At 44.7% G+C, this 20,472-nt stretch overlaps 1 protein-coding gene across 4 annotated transcripts in view; it reads right to left on the bottom strand.

Annotated features, from left to right (window-relative positions):
• Window positions 1–17,013, bottom strand: part of PARP11 (poly(ADP-ribose) polymerase family member 11) — a 34,939-nt gene extending 17,926 nt beyond the window's left edge. Inside the window, exon 1 of one of the 4 annotated variants that reach the window (XM_018048616.1) lies at window positions 16,737–17,013. Coding sequence is in view for 1 of the 4 variants with exons in the window: in XM_018048617.1 (XP_017904106.1) it covers window positions 16,737–16,871 (135 nt within the window). In the remaining 3 variants the exon portion in view is untranslated. The remainder of the gene's footprint in view (window positions 1–16,736) is intronic. The other 3 variants (XM_018048617.1, XM_018048619.1, XM_018048618.1) reach the window with 3 other exon arrangements.

The raw sequence follows: 20,472 nt of genomic DNA, 5'->3' as shown, positions 1-20,472 counted from the left end.
AGATCTCCTGGAGAAGGAAATGGCAACCCACTCCAGTATTCTTGCCTGGAGAATCCCAGGGATGGAGGAGCCTGGTAGGCTACAGTCCACGGAGTCGTAAAGAGTCGGACATGACTGAGCGTCACTTCACTTCACTTCAGCATTCAGTTCAGCTCAGTTCAGTTGCTCAGTCGTGTCTTTGCGATCACATGAACCACAACATGCCAGGCCTCCCTGTCCATCACCAACTCCCGGAGTCCACCCAAACCCATGTCCATTGAGTTGGTGATGCCATCCAACTGTCTCATCCTCTGTCTTCCCCTTCTCCTCCTGCCCTCAATCTTTCCCAGCATCAGGGTCTTTTCAAATAAGTCAGCTCTTCACATCAGGTGGCTAAAGTACTGGAGTTTCAGCTTCAACATCAGTCCTTCCAATGAACACCCAGGACTGATCTCCTTTAGGATGGACTGGTTGGATCTCCTTGCAGTCCAAGGGACCCTCAAGAGTCTTCTCCAACACCACAGTTCAAAAGCACCAATTCTTCGGTGCTCAGCTTTCTTCATATTCCAACTCTCACATCCATACATGACCACTGGAAAAACCATAGCCTTGACTAGACAGACCTTTGTTGGCAAAGCAATGTCTCTGCTTTTGAATATGCTATCTAGGTTGGTCATAACTTTTCTTCCAAGGAGTAAGCGTCTTTTAATTTCATGGCTGCAGTCACCATCTGCAGTGATTTTGGAGCCCCAAAAAAACAAAGTCTGACACTGTTTCCACTGTTTCCCCATCTATTTCCCATGAAGTGATGGGACCGGATACCATGATCTTCATTTTCTGAATGCTGAGCTTTAAGCCAACTTTTTCACTCTCCACTTTTATTTTCAGCAAGAGGCTTTCTTTTAGCTCCTCTTCACTTTCTGGCATAAGGGTGGTGTCAACTGCATATCTGAGGTTATTGATATTTCTCCTGGCAATCTTGACTCCAGCTTGTGTTTCTTCCAGCCTAGCGTTTCTCATGATGTACTCTGCATATACGTTAAATAAGCAGGGTGACAATATACAGCCTTGACGTACTCCTTTTCCTATTTGGAACCAGTCTGTTGTCCCATGTCCAGCTCTAACTGTTGCTTCCTGACCTGTAGGCAGGTCAGGTGGTCTGGTTAGCACTCCAAATTTGTTCTTCCTTCTTAGAACTGCTTTGGCAAGTCTAGGTCCGTTCATGTTTGATTGGGATTGAATAGTGAGTGAGCTACCCGGAAGAACTGGCATCTCAACAATATTTAGTATTCCAACCTGTGAATGAGGTATGTCTCTCGACATACCTCATATTTACATCTTCTTTAACTGTTTTCAATAATGTTTTATAGTTTTTGGTGTACAGATCCCACACATCATTTCTGCAAGATTCATGCCTAGGTATGTCATATTTTTGATACTACTATAAATGGAACTGCATTTGAAATTTCAATTTCTGACTGAATGTTGGTAGTATGTAGAGATTTGGGGATATGGTTTCTGTATTTGGCAACCTTAGTAAACTCACTTATTATTTCTAGGAAACTTCTGGACATTTCATCACATTTTCTATACAGGCATCATACAGACTGAAGCTTTCCTTCTTTCTCCTAGCATACAGATGTCTGTTCTTTTCTGTGCTTTCTTTTTCTTGTCTTACTGCACTGGTTATAATTTCTAGGATAAAGGTGCATAAACAACAAGCATCACTTCCTCTTTCCTGATCTTAGTGGGGAAGCATTCAGTCTTCAACTACCAAGTTCAATATTAGATACAGGTTATTTCATAGATGTCCCTTGGGTCAGGGGTCCCCAAGGTCAACCTCAGGCTCATGAGAGAAGAATTCACAGGACTCAGAGTTGGTTGATTCATGGCTACAGTTTATCACAGTAGAAGTATACAGAGTGAATAAACACCATGGGGAAAGCGGACAGGGTGAAGGCCAGAGGAGCCATGCTCAAGCTTTCAAGTGTCCCTTCCCACTGCAGTCACACAGGACACCTAATTCTCCCAGAAACTATGTGGGCAACAAAGTGCTGCCCACCAGGGACATTCACCTGAGCCTAGGTGTCCAGGGGTTCTACTGGGTATTGGTCATGCAAGCATGTAGCACCTGTGTGGGTGACCCACCTCAGCTGCCAAAGTTCCAGACCTTCAGAAGGTTAGAATTCACCATGAATCACACTGCTAGTATAAACTATCTGGACACTGATAGAGCATGGCTGAAGATCACGAGCATGCAATTACACTCATTAGATAACCAATTCCAAGAGTTCAGTTCTTTGGGAGCCCAGGAAAGGACAGTCATAAAAACAGGCTCTTTCTTGAGAATGTGCAGTTTGAGCAGCCCAGGCCTGTGCAGTTAACCTTTTCTGTACAGGAGGCCCTAGAGGAGCTATCCCACGTTCAAGGTCAGGAAGGGCGGCAGTGAGGAGATACCCTTCGTCCAAGGTAAGGGGCAGCGGCTATGCTTTGCTGGAGCAGCCGTGAAGAGATACCCCACGCCCAAGGTAAGAGAAACCCAAGTAAGATGGTAGGTGTTGCAAGAGGGCATCAGAGGGCAGACACACTGAAACCATACTCACAGAAAACTAGTCAATCTAATCATACTAGGACCACCCATCTGAGCCACCACGGAAGTCCCACTAGGACCACAGCCTTGTCTAACTCAATGAAACCAAGCCATGCCCGCAGGGCAACCCAAGACGGGTGGGTCATGGTGGAGAGATCTGACAGAATGTGGTCCACTGGAGAAGGGAATGGCAAACCACTTCAGTATTTTTGCCTTGACAACCACATGAACAGTATGAAAAGGCAAAATGATAGGATACTGGACGAGGAACTCCTCAGGTCGGTAGGTGCCCAATATGCTACTGGAGATCAGTGGAGAAATAACTCCAGAAAGAATGAAGGGAAGGAGCCAAAGCAAAAACAATACCCAGCTGTGGATGTGACTGGTGATAGAAGCAAGGTCCAATGCCGTAAAGAGCAATATTGCATAGGAACCTGGAATGTCAGGTCCATGAATCAAGGCAAATTGGAAGTGGTCAAACAAGAGATGGCAAGGGTGAATGTCGACATTCTAGGAATCAGCAAACTAAAATGGACTGGAATGGGTGAATTTAACTCAGATGACCATTATATCTACTACTGCAGGCAGGAATCCCTCAGAAGAAATCGAGTAGCCATCATGGTCAACAAAAGAGTCCAAAATGCAGTACTTGGATGCAATCTCAAAAACGACACAATGATCTCTGTTCGTCTCCAAGGCAAACCATTCAATATCACAGTAATCCAAGTCTATGCCCCAACCAGTAACGCTGAAGAAGCTGAAGTTGAACGGTTCTATGAAGATCTACAAGACCTTGTAGAACTAACACCCAAAAAAGATGTCCTTTTCATTATAGGGGACTGGAATGCAAAAGTAGGCAGTCAAGAAACACCTGGAGTAACAGGCAAATTTGGCCTTGGAATGCGGAATGAAGCAGGGCAAAGGCTAATAGAGTTTAGCCAAGAGAACGTACTGGTCATAGCCAACACCCTCTTCCAACAACACAAGAGAAGACTCTACACATGGACATCACCAGATGGTCAACACCGAAATCAGATTGATTATATTCTTTGCAGCCAAAGATGGAGAAGCTCTATACAGTCAGCAAAAACAAGACCAGGAGCTGACTGTGGCTCAGATCATGAACTCCTTATTGCCAAATTCAGACTCAAGTTGAAGAAAGAAGGGAAAACCACTAGACCATTCAGGTATGACCTAAATCAAATCCCTTATGATTATATAGTGGAAGTGAGAAATCGATTTAAGGGCCTAGATCTGATAGATAGAGTGCCTGATGAACTATGGAATGAGGATCGTGACATTATACAGGAGACAGGGATCAAGACCATCCCCATGGAAAAGAAATGCAAAAAAGCCTAATGGCTGTCTGGGGAGGCCTTACAAATAGCTGTGAAAAGAAGAGAAGCGAAAAGCAAAGGAGAAAAGGAAAGATATAAGCATCTGAATGCAGAGTTCCAAAGAAGAGCAAGAAGAGATAAGAAAGCCTTCTTCAGCGATCAATGCAAAGAAATAGAGGAAAACAACAGAATGGGAAAGACTAGAGATCTCTTCAAGAAAATTAGAGATACCAAGGGAACATTTCATGCAAAGATGGGCTCGATAAAGGACAGAAATGGTCTGGACCTAACAGAAGCAGAAGATATTAAGAAGAGGTGGCAAGAATACACAGAAGAACTGTACAAAAAAGATCTTCACCACCCAGATAATCACGATGGTGTGATCACTCATCTAGAACCAGACATCCTGGAATGTGAAGTCAAGTGGGCCTTAGAAAGCATCACTACCAACAAAGCTAGTGGAGGTGATGGAATTCCAGTGGAGCTATTTCAAATCCTGAAAGATGATGCTGTCAAAGTGCTGCACTCCATATGCCAGCAAATTTGGAAAACTCAGCAGTGGCCACAGGACTGGAAAAGGTCCGTTTTCATTCTAATCTCAAAGAAAGGCAATGCCAAAGAATGCTCAAACTATCGCACAATTGCACTCATCTCACACGCTAGTAAAGTAATGCTCAAAATTCTCCAAGCTAGGCTTCAACAATATGTGAACCGTGAACTTCCAGATGTTCAAGCTGGTTTTAGAAAAGGCAGAGGAACCAGAGATCAAATTGCCAACATTCGCTGGATCATCAAAAAAGCAAGAGAGTTCCAGAAAAACATCTATTTCTGTTTTATTGACTATGCCTAAGCCTTTGACTGTGTGGATCACAATAAACTGTGGAAAATTCTGAGAGAGATGGGAATACTAGACCACCTGACCTGCCTCTTGAAAAATCTGTATACAGGTCAGGAAGCAACAGTTAGAACTGGACATGGAACAACAGACTGTTTCCAAATAGGAAAAGGAGTGCTTCAAGGCTGTATATTGTCACCCTGCTTATTTAACTTCTATGCAGAGTACATCATGAGAAACGCTGGACTGGAAGAAACACAAGCTGGAATCAAGATTGCCGGGAGAAATATCAAGAACCTCAGATATGCAGATGACAACACCCTTATGGCAGAAAGTGAAGAGGAACTAAAGAGCCTCTTGCTGAAAATAAAAGAGGAGAGTGAAAAAGTTGGCTTAAAGCTCAACATTCAGAAAACTAAGATCACGGCATCTGGTCCCATCACTTCATGGGAAATAGATGGGGAAACAGCGGACACAGTGTCAGACTTTTGTTTCTTTGGGCTCCAAAATCACTGCAGATGGTGACTGTAGCCATGAAATTAAAAGATGCTTACTCCTTGGAAGAAAAGTTATGACCAACTTAGATAGCATATTCAAAAGCAGAGACATTATTTTGCCAACTAAGGTCCGTCTAGTCAAGGATATGGTTTTTCCTGTGGTCATGTATGGATGTGAGAGTTGGACTGTAGAAAGCTGAGCACCGAAGAATTGATGCTTTTGAACTATGGTGTTGGAGACGACTCTTGAGAGTCCCTTGGACTGCAAGGAGATCCAACCAGTCCATTCTCAAGGAGATCAGCCCTGGGATTTCTTTGGAAGGAATGATGCTAAAGCTGAAACTCCAGTACTTTGGCCACCTCATGCGAAGAGATGACTCACTGGAAAAGACTCTAATGCTGGGAGGGATTGGGGGCAGGAGAAGGGGACGACCGAGGATGAGATGGCTGGATGGCATCACTGACTTGATGGACGCAAGTCTGAGTCAACTCCAGGAATTGGTGATGGACAGGGAGACCTGGCGTGCTGCAATTCATGGGGTCGCAAAGAGTCGGACACGACTGAGCAACTGAACTGAACTATATAACCTTTCTCAGGCTGAGCATGTTTTCTTCTGGTCCTAGGCAGCTCAGACCTTGTATCAGGAAGAGATGCTGGATTTTGTCAAATGCGTTTTCTGCATGCATTGAAATAAATCATATTATTTTTCATTTTAGGGTATTTGCAGATGAGTTATACTGATTTCTGGGCTTCCCTGATGGCTCAGATTGTAAAGAATCTGCCTGCAATGCAGGAGACCTGGGTTTGATCCCTGGGTCAGGAAGATCCCTTGAAGAGAATGGCTACCCACTCCAATATTCTCCCTGAAGAATCCCATGCACAGAAGTGCACATGGTGGGCCAGTCCATGGGGTCACAAAGAGTCAGACATGACTGAGTGACTAACACATACTGATTGCTATTCAGATATTAAACAAACCTTGAATTTGGGGGATAAATACCACTTGGTAATGATGCATTAACCTTATATATTATTAGGTCTGATTTGCTAAAATTTTATTTAGAATGTTTGCATCCACATTCATTAGGGATGTTGATCTGTAGTTGTCTTATAGCATCTTTGACTGGTTTTGGTATTGGCATGGTGACAGTTTCATAGAATGAGTGGTGAAGTATTACCTTAACTTCAATTTTCTGAAAGTCTAAGCAAAATTGGTATTATTTCTTTCTTAAATGTTTATAAAAATCACTGGCAAGCAACTACACCTGCAGTTTTCTTTGTGGGTAAGTTTCTTCTACAAATTTAAATTCTTTAGTAAATATTGGGCTACTTGTGTGATCTATTTCTTGAGCATGCTTTGGTAATTTGTGTCTTAGAACATGTCAATTTTATCTCAGTCATCACACTAATTGACATTCAGTTGTTCATAACACCCCCTTACTATCCTTTCACATTTGTAGAATATGTAGTGATACTGTCTGTCTCATTCTCAATATTGGTAATCTGTATCCCCTTTTTCTATTTTTTCTTCTGGTTTCATTTTCTCTGTTGTTACATTTTCGTGATTTTCACTCGAAACTTTATCTCCTTCTTCCTGCTTTAGTTTAATTTGCTCTTCTTTTTCTCATTTCTTAAGGAGGAAGCTGGGGTCACTGATTTGTGACTTTATATATATATATACATATATATACATATATATATGTATGTATATATATAAGCATCTATAAATTACCCTCTGAGTAATGCTTAGCAGCATACCACAAATTAGATAGGTTTTCATGTTCTATTTTTCCTTATTTATTTAATCAATGGGTTTTGTAAGGTTACTATTTACTTACCAATACTCGTGGATTTTACAGATCTTTTGTGTACTGAATTCTAATTTAATTCCATTTCACTCAGAGAGTATACCTATGACCCAAATTCTTTTAAATGTATTTAGACTCCTTTCATGGCCCAGAAATATGATCTATCTTGCTAAATATTCTCTGTGTAGTTAAAAGAGAAATGTGTATTCAGCAGTTGTTGGATGTAATTAATGGTCTATAAACATTGATTATGTGAAGCTGATGTTGATTCTGTTGCTCAAGTCTTCATTACCCTTGCCCATTCCTAAGTACTTATTCCATCAATTATTGAGACAGGAGTATTAAAATCTCCAACTGGGATTTGTCTATTTCTCCTTACAGTTTTATTAGTTTTGTTCCATGTATCTTGATACTGTTATTGGGTGTATAAATGTTTAAGGCTGTTTCTGATGAACTGACTTCTTTATCATTAGGATACGGCATTCTTTGTAACTAATAATACCATTATCACTGAGACCTACTGTAATATTAATATACCGCTCTTTGTCTCAACTAGAGTTAGCACTGTGTATCTCTTTCCATTTAGTTTTATCCTACTTGTGTCTTCATTTCCCATGTGTGTTACCCGTGGACAATTTACAGTTGGGTTTTGCTTTTTAATCCAATCTGACAATCTGCCTTCTAACTGGGATGTTTGGCGTATTATTTATTATTATTGGTTGGTTAGGTTTATCACCTTGCTATTTGCTTTTTACTTGTCCCCTGGTCTTTGTCCCCTTTTCATCTTTTTTTTCAATCTTCTTTTCAGCTGAGTGCTTTGGGGATTCCGCCTCATCTCCTGTGGAGGCTTACTAACTATAACTGTGTGTCTACACACACTGTGCTCATTGGCTCCCTTTCCAGGCACGCTAAACGCTACTCTAACTTAGGTTTTCCGGCTTCTGGCCCAGCACCTCCTACCACTGTCACAGGCACGCGCATGCGCACGGGCGCTCGCCAGGACCTCCAGTGAGCTGTGCTCAGTCCTGTGCACCTTGATCAGACCTTATCTTATTTAATCTCTCAGTGACATTTTACCCGTTAATCTAAATTACTGTTTTCTCAGTTTTCGTGGAATCACACTCTCCAAATCATCTCAGATTTCTGGTCATGATCCTCAACCGTTTGCAACTTTACGTCTATTCATGCTATAACTTCACAGGTTCCTGGTGCTTGGTCCTAGTCCCTTTTTGTCTTCCTTAGCATCTTTAAAACATGGTCCTTAAGAATTAGGAAGTAGTTCAGGGGCATTTTCAGGGGAAAAAAGGTGAAGGAAGAAATCTGTTCACATGCAGTTTGCAAAGTTGAAATATAAGATTAATAATGATTTTCACAAAAATCCTTTATTTTCTTACCATAATGCCTATGTTCAGTCTGTGTTAATCAGTTCATATAAGCTGGTGTTCAGCAAATATAATGGTGTAAAAACAAATAAACTTCTACACAATTTTCAAACAGAGCCCAAATCAAACTGCTTTGTTGATAAGGATACAGAGGAACTCAGGCTAAACAGGCATTACCTAGCTAAAATGAGTAAAAGTCTTGATATTGCTGAGAACCTGTCAATCCAAATTTAACGCCCAATTTAACTGCTGTGCCCCCCCCCAAAAAAAAACAAGTTACTGACAAAATTTCTTTATTAAATTACTCTGTTGGAAGTCACATCTTATCAATGGCAAATGATACAGCAGAGTGACTGTTATCACTTGAGTGTTTCAACATGTATTTAGTTTTAAAATTGAACAGACTACTAGAGAGAAAATACAAATCCATTCTTGCAGTACATGTAGTACGTAACAGGGTAGGAAAACTCGACAGCCTTCTGTTCTGTTTACTGATGGGAACTCATGGTACAAGTGAAGTTGGCTTTCATTCAGGCAATGATACTTTTGTGGGCTGTGATGTGGGCTGGAAAAGGTGCAATCTATTCACAACAAAAAGAGCTCAAGCTATACAAACAGCAAGGAGATGTGCTGCTGGGTTCCTAAATGATGCTTAAACATCTGGGACACTCAGAAGGCAGCGATGCGCCTCCCGACTGTAACTGGCTGTGGAAGGAAAAAGTGAAAACCAAATACCAGCAAATCCTGCCACCTCAGAGCATGTGCTTTCAGATGCTGAAGGAAGAAATGGCAGTGTCTGTAAGAGTCCTCTTCGCACCTGACTTACCGGCTGCCAAGGATAAAAGTGCTGACAAGAGTTGCTGAAGGTAGGGATGAGATTAAAAACACTTCTTCGTGATACGGATTAAGCCTATGGTCATGCTTGATTTCCAGAGGCCTAAGGAAGTGATGCTGACTAGTCAGCATCGTAAATAATGGCAACCTACTAGTACAAGGCCAAAATATCCCTAAAGCTTTTTTTACCCCAAATTTTAATGCTGAGAATACAATACCAGACTTCACAAAGTCACCAAACTATGCTGGAAATGTCTCAATTGCTAGGCTCTGATTTCTTCCAAGAATCTGATGGTTTTCCTGACTCATTAGAGAGTAAGACTGACCTTAGTATTGTGAATATATAAAGAACACAACCAGTGTCACAAGAGAACAGGAACAGATACTTTCCAGAGACTGAAGCAATCCAAGAATCCACTTGCTCCCATCTTCCAAACATCCTGGCTGGTTGAATCCTACAGTTATCTGATATTATAAGTGTGTCAATTTGGCAACTGGGTTGACCTGGGTTGATCCACCCTGCTCTCCTCAACCCTGGACCACACACTACAGCTCCCTAAGTGCCTCCCCACGGTCCTTCAGACGTCCATCCGTGTAAGTTCCAGTCGCTGCCAGAACAAACCACCACCAACTCAGTGGCTTAAAAGAACATACTTTCTCATCTCACAAATCTGTTGCGGTCTGATGTGGGCCTCACAGGCTAAAATTAAGGTGGGCTTGGTTCCTATCTGGAGGCTGTCGGGGGGCTCAATTTCCTCCGCTTTTCCACTTCTAAAAGCCAATCGCACTGCTTGCTTATGGCTCCCTTAGTCCACCTCCAGTCAGCAACGACGCACATCTGTGGCTCTGCCTCCAGCCTCACGCTCCCTGACTCACTCCTATCGCCATCTTCTGCTTTTAAGGACCCAGTGATGATGACACTGCGTACACCTGTACAATTCAAGACACACTCCCCACTGTTAGTCAGCTGACTGGCAATCTTAACTCCCCTTTGCTCTGTGACCTGCCAAGAGTCACACTTTCTGGTGACCAGGATGTGGAGATCTTTGGCAGCCCATCACTCCGCCTCGCACACTCTCTTAACACAGAACTCATTTTCCCCACAGCAGCCAGAATGATCTTTGCAAAACCCCTCCTCCAAGGGTAAACGTCAAATCCTAAACAGGTGCCACAAATCCACATGTGGCCTATTCCTAATGACCTACCGGCCGGACCCCTGGTTCCCGGCGTTCCAGCCACAGACAGCTTCTCTCTCAAGCGCCTTCCTGCCTCGGGGCCTTCACTTGGGGCATTTCTGCTGTCTGAACAGCCCTCTTCCCCTCCCATGATGACTGTCCCTGGCTAACCCTTGCTCAGTCCCTCAGATCTCTGCAGAAGGAGCTCTCACTGGGTGGCCTGACCGGATCTCTGCGTCCAGCACTAGCCCCTCCTGTTACACATCCCACTGCGCTTTTTCTTCCAGAGCCCCTACTATGGTTGGAGTTGAATGCTACGGTGCAGTTATCGGTGTAATGTCTGCCTCACTGCACAGACCTTATTTCCAAAGCAAGTCTAACTCTGGGAGGGGAAGCTGCACGTGCCAAAGGCCTCAACACCCTGCGTGAGCACCAGGCCAGGTGGGGCTCCCTCGGTGAACCACCCCACGCCATCCCTTCAGGCCTCAACCACGAACACACACTCCCAGCTTTGTCCCCAACTCTGTGATCTGCCGTGACATCAGACTCACCCCAAGCCCTGTGCGGTGCCCGCAGTGCCAATCCCAGGAGGGCTGCGTTGTCTTTCTCCTCCTGCTCATGGGTGGCATCACTAGAAAAGTCCTGAATCCCCAGAGATGTCATCACAAGGGTTTTCTGCAGTTCAGGAGCCCTTCCTTTAGCTCTGGTTCCCTGCAGCCCTCCCCACAGGGTCTTTTATACTCACTCTAAATCCTACATCCCAAGTGGAATGGGAAGAGCACCTGTTCTGGGGCCAGAAAGCTCTGTGTTGAAAACTGGGCTGCCTATATTCAGAAAGTGCACCTAAGGTTGAGCCTTTGTCTCATCAATAAACAAAAGGACAGTAATTTACAAGGCCCCACCTCACAGAAGTACCGGAGGACCCCTTAAAAATAGTCAGTGTTGCCCCCAGCCCCCAAACACCGCACACGTCACATGCCTCTCTAAGCTCAGCTAAACCCACTGCCAGAACAATTATAGAGAATGCCAATACAATGCCAAAGTTCTCAGTGACCTCCCAGCAAGTCAGGTGCTAGGGCAGAGGAATGGCTGGGGGAGCTGAAGTTTGAGTAAGAATGACAAGAAGTGTAAGACTATTCTCTCAAGACGCTGGACAGAGAAAGGAGAGAAGTCTGGAAGCGGCTCTCAGTTGCTGCTACCAAACCCCGAGTGGATGCTGATCTTGAGAACATGTCTGCATAGACACTACACTGTCTACATTTTCCCTGCGAGGAACCCACCCTACCTCCATCCCCTCTCCAGCCCAAGGGTACGTCTATGAAAGGCACTGCCTACTCCACACACACAGCCACAGATGTCAGCTGCCGCCCCCTACAGCCCTCCACACTCATTCTCTTGCGATGTCCTCACCTAGACTTGACCCACCAGCCATGCTCTTCTTCCATGTCACTCCTCCACTGAAGCTGTACGGGTCATTCTCTCTTGCTTTCGCGGGCTTCAGCTATTTTGCTTCCTCTGTCCTTTCCATGAGACCACATCTTGGGACTTGGACACCTAGCTCAAACTCTAAGTTACTTCACTAAACCTACCCAGTCCCCCAGACACCCTCTGGCAACACTGGCCCCATTCAAACTATACCTCCAGCCCTTGAGGACAGGCTCTGATGTGGTCCAGGTTTGCACTGGTCCCTTCCTAGTGTCTGGAGTAAGCAGGTATTTATCTCGTGTTTGTTGATGGGGTCAAATCATGACTCGATGGCTCAGGGAGCTGGGTTTAGACATACTACCTGTGAACTCTTGGACAGACAACTGGTAGCCCTGTCCATCCCCCAGTTCAGAGAGGGGATCAGGACTAATGGTGTACATTGGGCAGGCACGGCCATCAGAGTGATATGAACCCTAGGAGTTCAGAAAGACGCACTGAGACAAGAACAAGGGGAAGGTGGAACATTTCAGGGCAGAAGGCGGCAGTGCAGCTAAGCCAAGATCAGGATTCAAGGATAAATCACAGGAAGGAAAAGAAATCCAAAGAAGTACAGTCCCAGAAAATTCCAAAAAAAGAGAGGAAGTTGTGAGAAATACTTCCAGTGGCATTAATGTTGCAGAAAGACAGAAGAGGGTCAGGTGTGCAGGTGAGCACTGTGTGATTCTTAAGCTCTCAGTGACCTCCCAGCAAGCCAGGTGCTGGGGCAGAGGCGGGGCTGGCAGAGCTGAGGTTTGAGTAAGAATGGCCAAAAGTGTAAGACTATTCTCTCAAGATGCTGGACAGAGAAAGGAGAGAAGTCTGGAAGCAGCTCAGCTGTGATGATAAAACAAGAGAGGAAAAGGAGGCTTGGCAGGTGAAGCCCTGCATTGACTTACAAACATCATCACGGCTCCCGCAAGTGGCAGGATGGAGGTAGCGAGGACACGGGTGCTAACGGTTCCGTGGCTTCACCACCTGCCTGATCTTGGGGAGTCATCTCCTCCTCCCTCCACTATGTCACTAGACTATTCTCACCGTCCGAGCTAACAAGGGACAAGGAATTTCTCAAGAGTTTATCACTCTTTATGAACTAAGGCCCTGTTGCTGCAAGAGATGATTTGTTATCTTAAGAGACGTTTGTCACTTTTCACTTTCTGTCATCAGAGAGAAGCTGGAACTCCCTCCCATGTAAAAGTGAAAGTGAAGTCGCTCAGTCGTGTCCGATTCTTTGCAACCCCATGGACTGTAGCCTACCAGGCTCCTCTGCCCATGGGATTTTCCAGGCAAGAGTACTGGACTGGGTTGCCATAATGTTGACAATCTATTTTCAGCAAAGAGGGGTAGACAATGGCAGAGAGAGCAAAAGGCAGGGCAAGATCAGGGTATGCAGAATCAAGGCAGTGATGGCGCCCCTTCCAAGTCCTTTCTGCAGATCTTGCTGTTTTCCTAAACTGGGGGACACTGGCCAAGGGCTGCCTCCCCCAGTGGGTGGAGAACTGCCAGGAACCCCCACTGGAACTGAGAGCCTGCCGCCTGTCAACCGGGTCTGCCTCAGTCGGTGCCTGGCTGGTAAGACTTGAACAGAATCACCACCAACCTCATGACTGTCTTGAAAAAGGAAAATAAAACTGTGTGCTGAGATAAAGTTTATTTATAGCTCCTTGGTTTCCTTGTGTGGGGTTTCCCCCCACCCAAGGAAATGCTGCAAGTTCATGGTGATTTTCCACACTCCAAACATGTCTGGGGGACTTTCCAGGTGGAAGGGGGCGGCTGCTTCTAGTATTACCACAGCCAGAGTCAAGTGCAGTATCTCCCCAAAACACTTACAAGTAGAATACTGTATCACACAGGAGGTGTATTTGCCAGAGGAGATATATTTGCAGATTATAGGTGGCATATCAGAGTCATGGATACTACCAAAACAATACAGGGAGAAACTAGCAGACGTCTTCAATTAAAGCAGTTCACTATGCCTTTCTCCACAAAGTAGAATTTATTATACCATTCAATGGAAAGAAATGGTAAACAGTAATTCACACTGGTGGGTAACAGAGTCATCTGTATTTATCTTTCAGTTCAGTTCAGTTGCTCAGTCGTGTCCGACTCTTTGCGACCCCATGAATCACAACACGCCACACCTCCCTGTCCATCACCAACTCCCGGAGTTCACTCAGACTCACGTCCATAGAGTCAGTGATGCCATCCAGCCATCTCATCCTTGGTCGTCCCCTTCTCCTCCTGCCCCCAATCCCTCCCAGCATCAGAGTCTTTTCCAATGAGTCAACTCTTCGCATGAGGTGCCCAAAGTACTGGAGTTTCAGCTTCAGCATCATTCCCTCCAAAGAAATCCCAGAGCTGATCTCCTTCAGAAAGGACTGGTTGGATCTCCTTGCAGTCCAAGGGACTCTCAAGAGTCTTCTCCAACACCATAGTTCAAAAGCATCAATTCTTCGGCACTCAGCTTTCTTCACAGCCCAACTCTCACATCCATATATGACCACAGGAAAAACCATAGCTTTGACTAGACGGACCTTTGTTGGCAAAGTAATGTCTCTGCTTTTCAATATGCTGTCTAGGTTGGTCATAACTTTTCTTCCAAGGAGTAAGCGTCTTTTAATTTCATGGCTGCAACCACTATCTGCAGTGATTTTGGAGCCCCCCAAATATTCATCTTTAGGATGCATTTTTTTTCATCTTCCCAATTGTGTTTGGTTTAGAAAAACATTAAAATTAATTTTTACTCCAGGAGCACAGCTGGACAGACAATCCAGATGCTTCTTCTATTAAAAGAAACTAACAAATTGCCAGAGGAAAACCAAATGCAGGATGCTGACTGTATTTATACAAAATAGACCTGGGTTCAGTCCCTGGGTTGGGCAGATCTCCTGGAGAAGGGAAAGCTACCCACTCCAGTATTCTGGCCTGGAAAATTCCATGGACTATGTAGTCCATGGGGTCGCAAAGAGTTGGCCATGACTGAGCGACTTCCACTTCACAAACTGTCCTTATTGACAGTATTCACATGCTCAGAGGAAGAAAAACAGTATCAGTAAGAAAACACAGGAGCATTAAGACATGTTAGAGTGGCATCACAAGGGTCAGAAGAAGAATGTGGGTTTGTAGGTGGAAAGTTCATCACAATTAACAAAAGTCAGTCTGCTCTACTGAAATCAAGCAAAATTGCTAGGGTGATTTCAGAGAAAACTAAGCATTCCTTCCAAAGAAGTGAGATAATGACATAACAAACTAAATACAGGAGATATTTACTAGCGCCTCGATAACCCTCACAAACACACCAGTGACCCAACAGTGAATTCTGATCTGTACGTGATGGAGAAGGAGAAAAAAAATGCAGCAAAGGAGTCTTCCCAGTGTTGATACAATGGCCTTTGTGAATTCAACAGGCATTTACTGAGCACCCACTATATGCCAGGCTCTCTTCCCTAGTCTGTGGATGCCACAGGAAACAAAACAGACAGAAATCTCTGCCCCAGTGGAGCTTACAACATAATGAAGGATTTAAGACATGTGACTCTGAGCAAGACATGTACTTAGATGAGTGAAGATGTGTTACGGAGAAACCAGAAAGAGGACAGCCAATAAAAACTTGAATATACACACAAACACACATGTAATAATAATATATGAAACTGACTGATGACAGCGAAAGTGAATATATAAGCAGAATACATTCTCACAATCTGCAATTATTTTTGCTAAAATCAAAACCCAGCAATTACTTTCCTCTGATGTGGCCTTATATTAGAGGATTCTAAGTCTGAGAAAAAAAAAAAAAAGGTCTTAAATGATGACCATCATTACACGAAGGTCTGGGATGGAACCACAACATGCAGCGAAAAAATCCAGAGCAACAGACTAGATTCTGCTGGGGAAAAACAGATGGGAGTTTACTGATAACTCTCTTATTTACCTGGAAATATATTCCAGGGATGGGGAAGATGTAGTATTGATGGAAACGAGGTTATTAAAGTAGATTTAGGAATTCCTCTCAGTAGACGGGGTAGCTGCACATATTTTGGCCAACAATTCGCTGATACATGATTCTGCCATTTTCCAGTTAACTCAAAGGTGTAAACAGAGTATATGTGTGTTACCAGGCGACTTCGCCTCTAACAGGAGATGGCAAACGGACTCCTCTCTTTTAAAGCTGCATATTAAGTTAAGGTCCAAAAGCAAAATAAACAAAAATATATGTAGACACAATGAGAATACCGGAGGGAAAAAGACTTGCAACGGAAACGCTCCAGGTCACCACTTCTGTCCATCCGGGGGAGGAAAAAAAAAAAATCTAAGAACAGACGTTCGCCCCTCCACCCCTCCCACCCCAGTTTTCGCAGGCTGTCCATCAGAAAGGGGAACGGCGCCCCGGCGGTTCCCCTTAGGCCCATTCAGGGGAGAGTCCGAGGGGAAAGCCCCTTCGCTTTGGAGAGGGGTGAGGTGGGGGGCTGGCAAGTACATCTGAGCCTAACGAAGACTCACAGATTCGAGGCCCAGGAGACGCCAGCCAGCAAAACGCAGTCTAAAACGACGGTGTGGCGTGACGGGGGGCAGAGAAACCACAGCGAGTCCAAATCAATCACTGGGACGGGACAGACAGCCTGCCCAACGCTGGGGACCCACCGAGCCTTCTCCACTGTTCGCAAGGCGCTGCCGGAGCCGCAGAACCCGGGGCCTCCGCGTTCTCGGAACTCAACAGCCGGCCGGCTGGGCCAGGAGAGGTGCGGGGTGTGGGGGGCGCAGTTCCCGGGAACTCCGCCCGCCCTCTCCCGTCAACCCCGCCCATCGGTCCGCCCCATCCCTCCCGGCTACTCACCGGATTCGCTTCCCACATAGCGGTGGCGAAATCGAGCGGAGAGAGCCTAGGGGAAGGGGCCGGCCGCAGGGTCCGGGCACTCGGTTTTTCCCGAGGGTCCCCGGGAGCCAAGGGATGGAGAGGCAACCTTCTCATAAGCCTCCTTTTCCCCTGTTACAGGCCGGCGTCTTCGGACCCCAAACCTCCCAACTTCCGGCTGCAGCCGGCCAACCAACGCCGGCCCCGCCCCGTCCCCGGAAGCCCGCCCCGCCCCTGACGCTCCCTTCCGGCCTCGGCGCGGGGTGGGCGGGGCCTGCGAGAGTCTAAGTGGTCCTGGGGTGTTTTAAGAGCTTTCAGTCCAAGCGCCCCTCCAGGGCTGCAGCTGCAGTGTAACGTCCACTGTGAGAGAAGGTCAAGCCTCGCTGGCTGTTCTCCTTCTTATATTTATTGATCACCGCGTAGTGACCAAGAGGTAGACAGGCCTGGGAATTAATGGCCCCCAGGACAAGCTTTCACACTCAGACTCGGATTCCTCACGCTCAGAACTGAGGTGATAATAGTATCTAAGGGTGTAGTGCGGAGAAGGCAATGGCAAGCGACTCCAGTACTCTTGCCTAGAAAATCCCATGGATGGAGGAGCCTGGTAGGCTGCAGTCCATGGGGTCACTACGAGTCGGACACGACTGAGCGACTTCACTTTCACTTTTCACTTTCATGCATTGGTGAAGGAAATGGCAACCCACTCCAGTGTTCTTGCCTGGAGAATCCCAGGGACAGAGGAGCCTGGCGGGCTGCCGTCTATGGGGTCGCCCAGAGTCGGACACGACTGAAGTGACTTAGCAAGGGTGTAGTGAGGTTGTTAAAAGCACCTAGCGCGGTATTTGGCAAACAGTAAGTGCTCAGTTAGTGAAGGTTCTTTGCCAGGCACTGTGCTAGGCTCCAGAGTGAGTAAGACTGATCGGTATGCAGCCCTCATAGAGCTTGGGGTCCAGAGAAACAATAAGGTATAATTTAGATAAGTAAGAACGTGCAGGATGGTTTGTACGTAGTATGGCAAGTACAGAATTCTTTGAAAGAATGCTTACCTAGGACAAGGTGTCTGCCTATCCACTAAGTCGAGCCCCCCTACCCCACACCCACCAAGAAATTTAAGCTAAGGCTTAAATAGGATGCCCTCCTATTGAAGTTACCTAGGTAAAATGAGCTACAAGAGGGGAAGGATTTTCTAGGCAAAGAAGTACTATCTGCCCGTAGGAAACGAAACAATTTAAGGTCCTTCTGAGGGATTTCCTTGGCAGTCAGGTGGTTAAGGATTCACCTTCCAATGCTTAGCCTTTGTCAGGGAGCTAAGATCCTACAAGCCCCTCCTCCAAAAAACGAAAATGTAAACAGCAGAAGCACTATTATAACAATTCAGCAAAGACTTTAAAAATGGTCCACGTCAAAAAAAAAAAAAAAAAAGGAAAAAAACTTAAAGATACTTCTGAGCTTTTATATAACTCCACAGGTTACAATTTTTTATTTGTCCAAGGATACCTACAGATTTAGAATCTGACTTTTTTTACTTACTATGAAATATAGGATATACAGATATCCTTCAATACAATATGTATAGTAACTCTGTTACAAAGTGGTGAGGAAAGAATGGATTATTCAGTAAGTAATACTGGGGCACTGGTTAGCCACTTGACAAAAAATAAAGTGGAAAAAAAAAAAAGGTTAAATAACGATCCCTGCCCCATAGTTTGGCAATATGAAATTTCCATAATCTTTTATTGAACAATGCCATTTCTAGGAGCTAATTTCAAGGAGGTAAATGAATAAATGTACATAAATGGTCTGTACAAGAATGTTTATTGCTACATTTTTTGAAATAGTAAAAACTTGAAGACGACTTAAATATCAATCAATGGATATTTCAAATGTAAATGTGTGTAACGTACATACAAGCCATGGAATGCTGTATGTATTTATCTTGTGTACTACCCCACTGAAAATGTCTTATAGTTTTAATAGCTTATCAACTGATGTCTCTGAAATTTCTATTTTAACAATAATATCACCTACAAATAATGCAGTTTTCACTCTTGCTCTTGCATTGGACGAGAAAAAGGGCATTCAGTCTTTAACTCGGGATGACAAGCGTTTGCCCCTAGCTGGTGCTAGAACACTATAATCTTGAAGGACTTCCCCGATGGCTTAGGGGTAAAGAATCTCTCTGCTAATGCAGAAGACAACAAAAGATGTGGGTTTGATCCCTGGGTGGGAAAGATCCCCTGGAAGAGAAAATGGCAACCCATTCCAGTAGTCTTGCCTGAAAAATCCCACGGACAGAGAGGCAGACAGGCTATCATCCAGAGAGTCATAAAGAGTCGGACATGAGTGAGCACACACACGTCATCTTTCTGTTCCTTATTTATTATGTGTTTAATTGGGAAAGATACTGAATTTATCAACTGTCTATTGAGTTCTATCACTGCTCCTTGTCTATTCTGACTCATGAATATAATGAACCACACTAGGAGAAATGGATTATGTCCTGCCTCATCAGTTAACAAAGGATGTCACAGTCACCAACAATTGCAGTCACCGCGGAGGGCGAGCTGATGAGCCCTGAGGGAACTCAGGATGTGAAAATACAGGATACTTACCCCAGACAGCTGAGCTGCAGATCAAGGGAATGATTTCAGTGCATCCAGACTCTCGCATCTTCCCATACAAAGAAAAGTGCTAAATTCCTTAACTTGACATATCTGGTTTCTTTCATTAGCAGTAATCTTTTGGTGTTCCCAAATGACTACTTGCCCTTTGTTGCAAAACTCCTATATATCCTGACTCCTCCTCTTGCCTCCTTGGGGCAGTTTCTCAGAGCCATCCCAAAAGAATGTCTCCTGGGCTGCAGTCCTCATTTTGGCCCAAACAAAACTTAATTCACAATTCCCACAGTTTTCAAATTTTTTTCAACCCAGGTATAAATGTGCTTAGTCATTCAGTCCTGTCTGACTCTTTTGGGACCCCATGGGCTGTAGCCCCCAGGCTTCTCTGTCCTGGGACTTTTCCTGGCAAGAATACTGGAGCGGGTTGCCATTTCCTTCTCCAGGGGCTCTCCCCAACCCAGGGATCAAATCTGGATCTCCTGCATTGTAGGCACAGATTCTTTGCTGTCTCAGCTACCAGGGAAGTCATAACACAAGAATCAACAGATTTTCTAATGTTCAACCCATCCTCACCTTCTTGAAATAAACTTTCCTTAGTCGTATATTCATTATTCTTTGAATAAATTGCTGGGTTCAATTTTTTCATCTTCTATTTAGGAATAAAATTTATCTATAATTATGAAATTGTTACTGGTTTATGGCGATTGTCTTTAACAAGTTTTGCAAAGTGAACAGTAGTAAGTAATTTAGGAACTAGCACTTCCTTGAAGACAGAATGGATTTTCACAATGAAAGTTTAACTGGAAAGGTTAGGGCCTTTTGTGGGGTTTCATTTCTGTGAAACCTTGGGGTTGCCTGGCCTGGCGGCTGGAGAGTGAGATGCATAGTGCTCAGGTTCAGTTCAGTTTGGTCCCTCAGTCATGTCCGGCTCTTTGCGACCCCATGGACTGTAGCACGCCGGGCCTCCCTGTCCACCACCAACTCCTGGAGCTCGCTCAGACTCATGCCCAGCGAGTCAGTGATGCCGTCCAACCTCAGATGGATATGTTTTTAAAATATACTGCTGTGTCCCAAATGTGAAGAGAACACATTTCATAAAC

Source organism: Capra hircus, chromosome 5 (assembly GCF_001704415.2).
Source record: "Capra hircus breed San Clemente chromosome 5, ASM170441v1, whole genome shotgun sequence".
NCBI lineage: Eukaryota > Metazoa > Chordata > Mammalia > Artiodactyla > Bovidae > Capra > Capra hircus.
The sequence above is the reverse complement of the archived record's forward strand: the minus strand, read 5'-3'. Positions and strand labels throughout refer to the sequence as shown.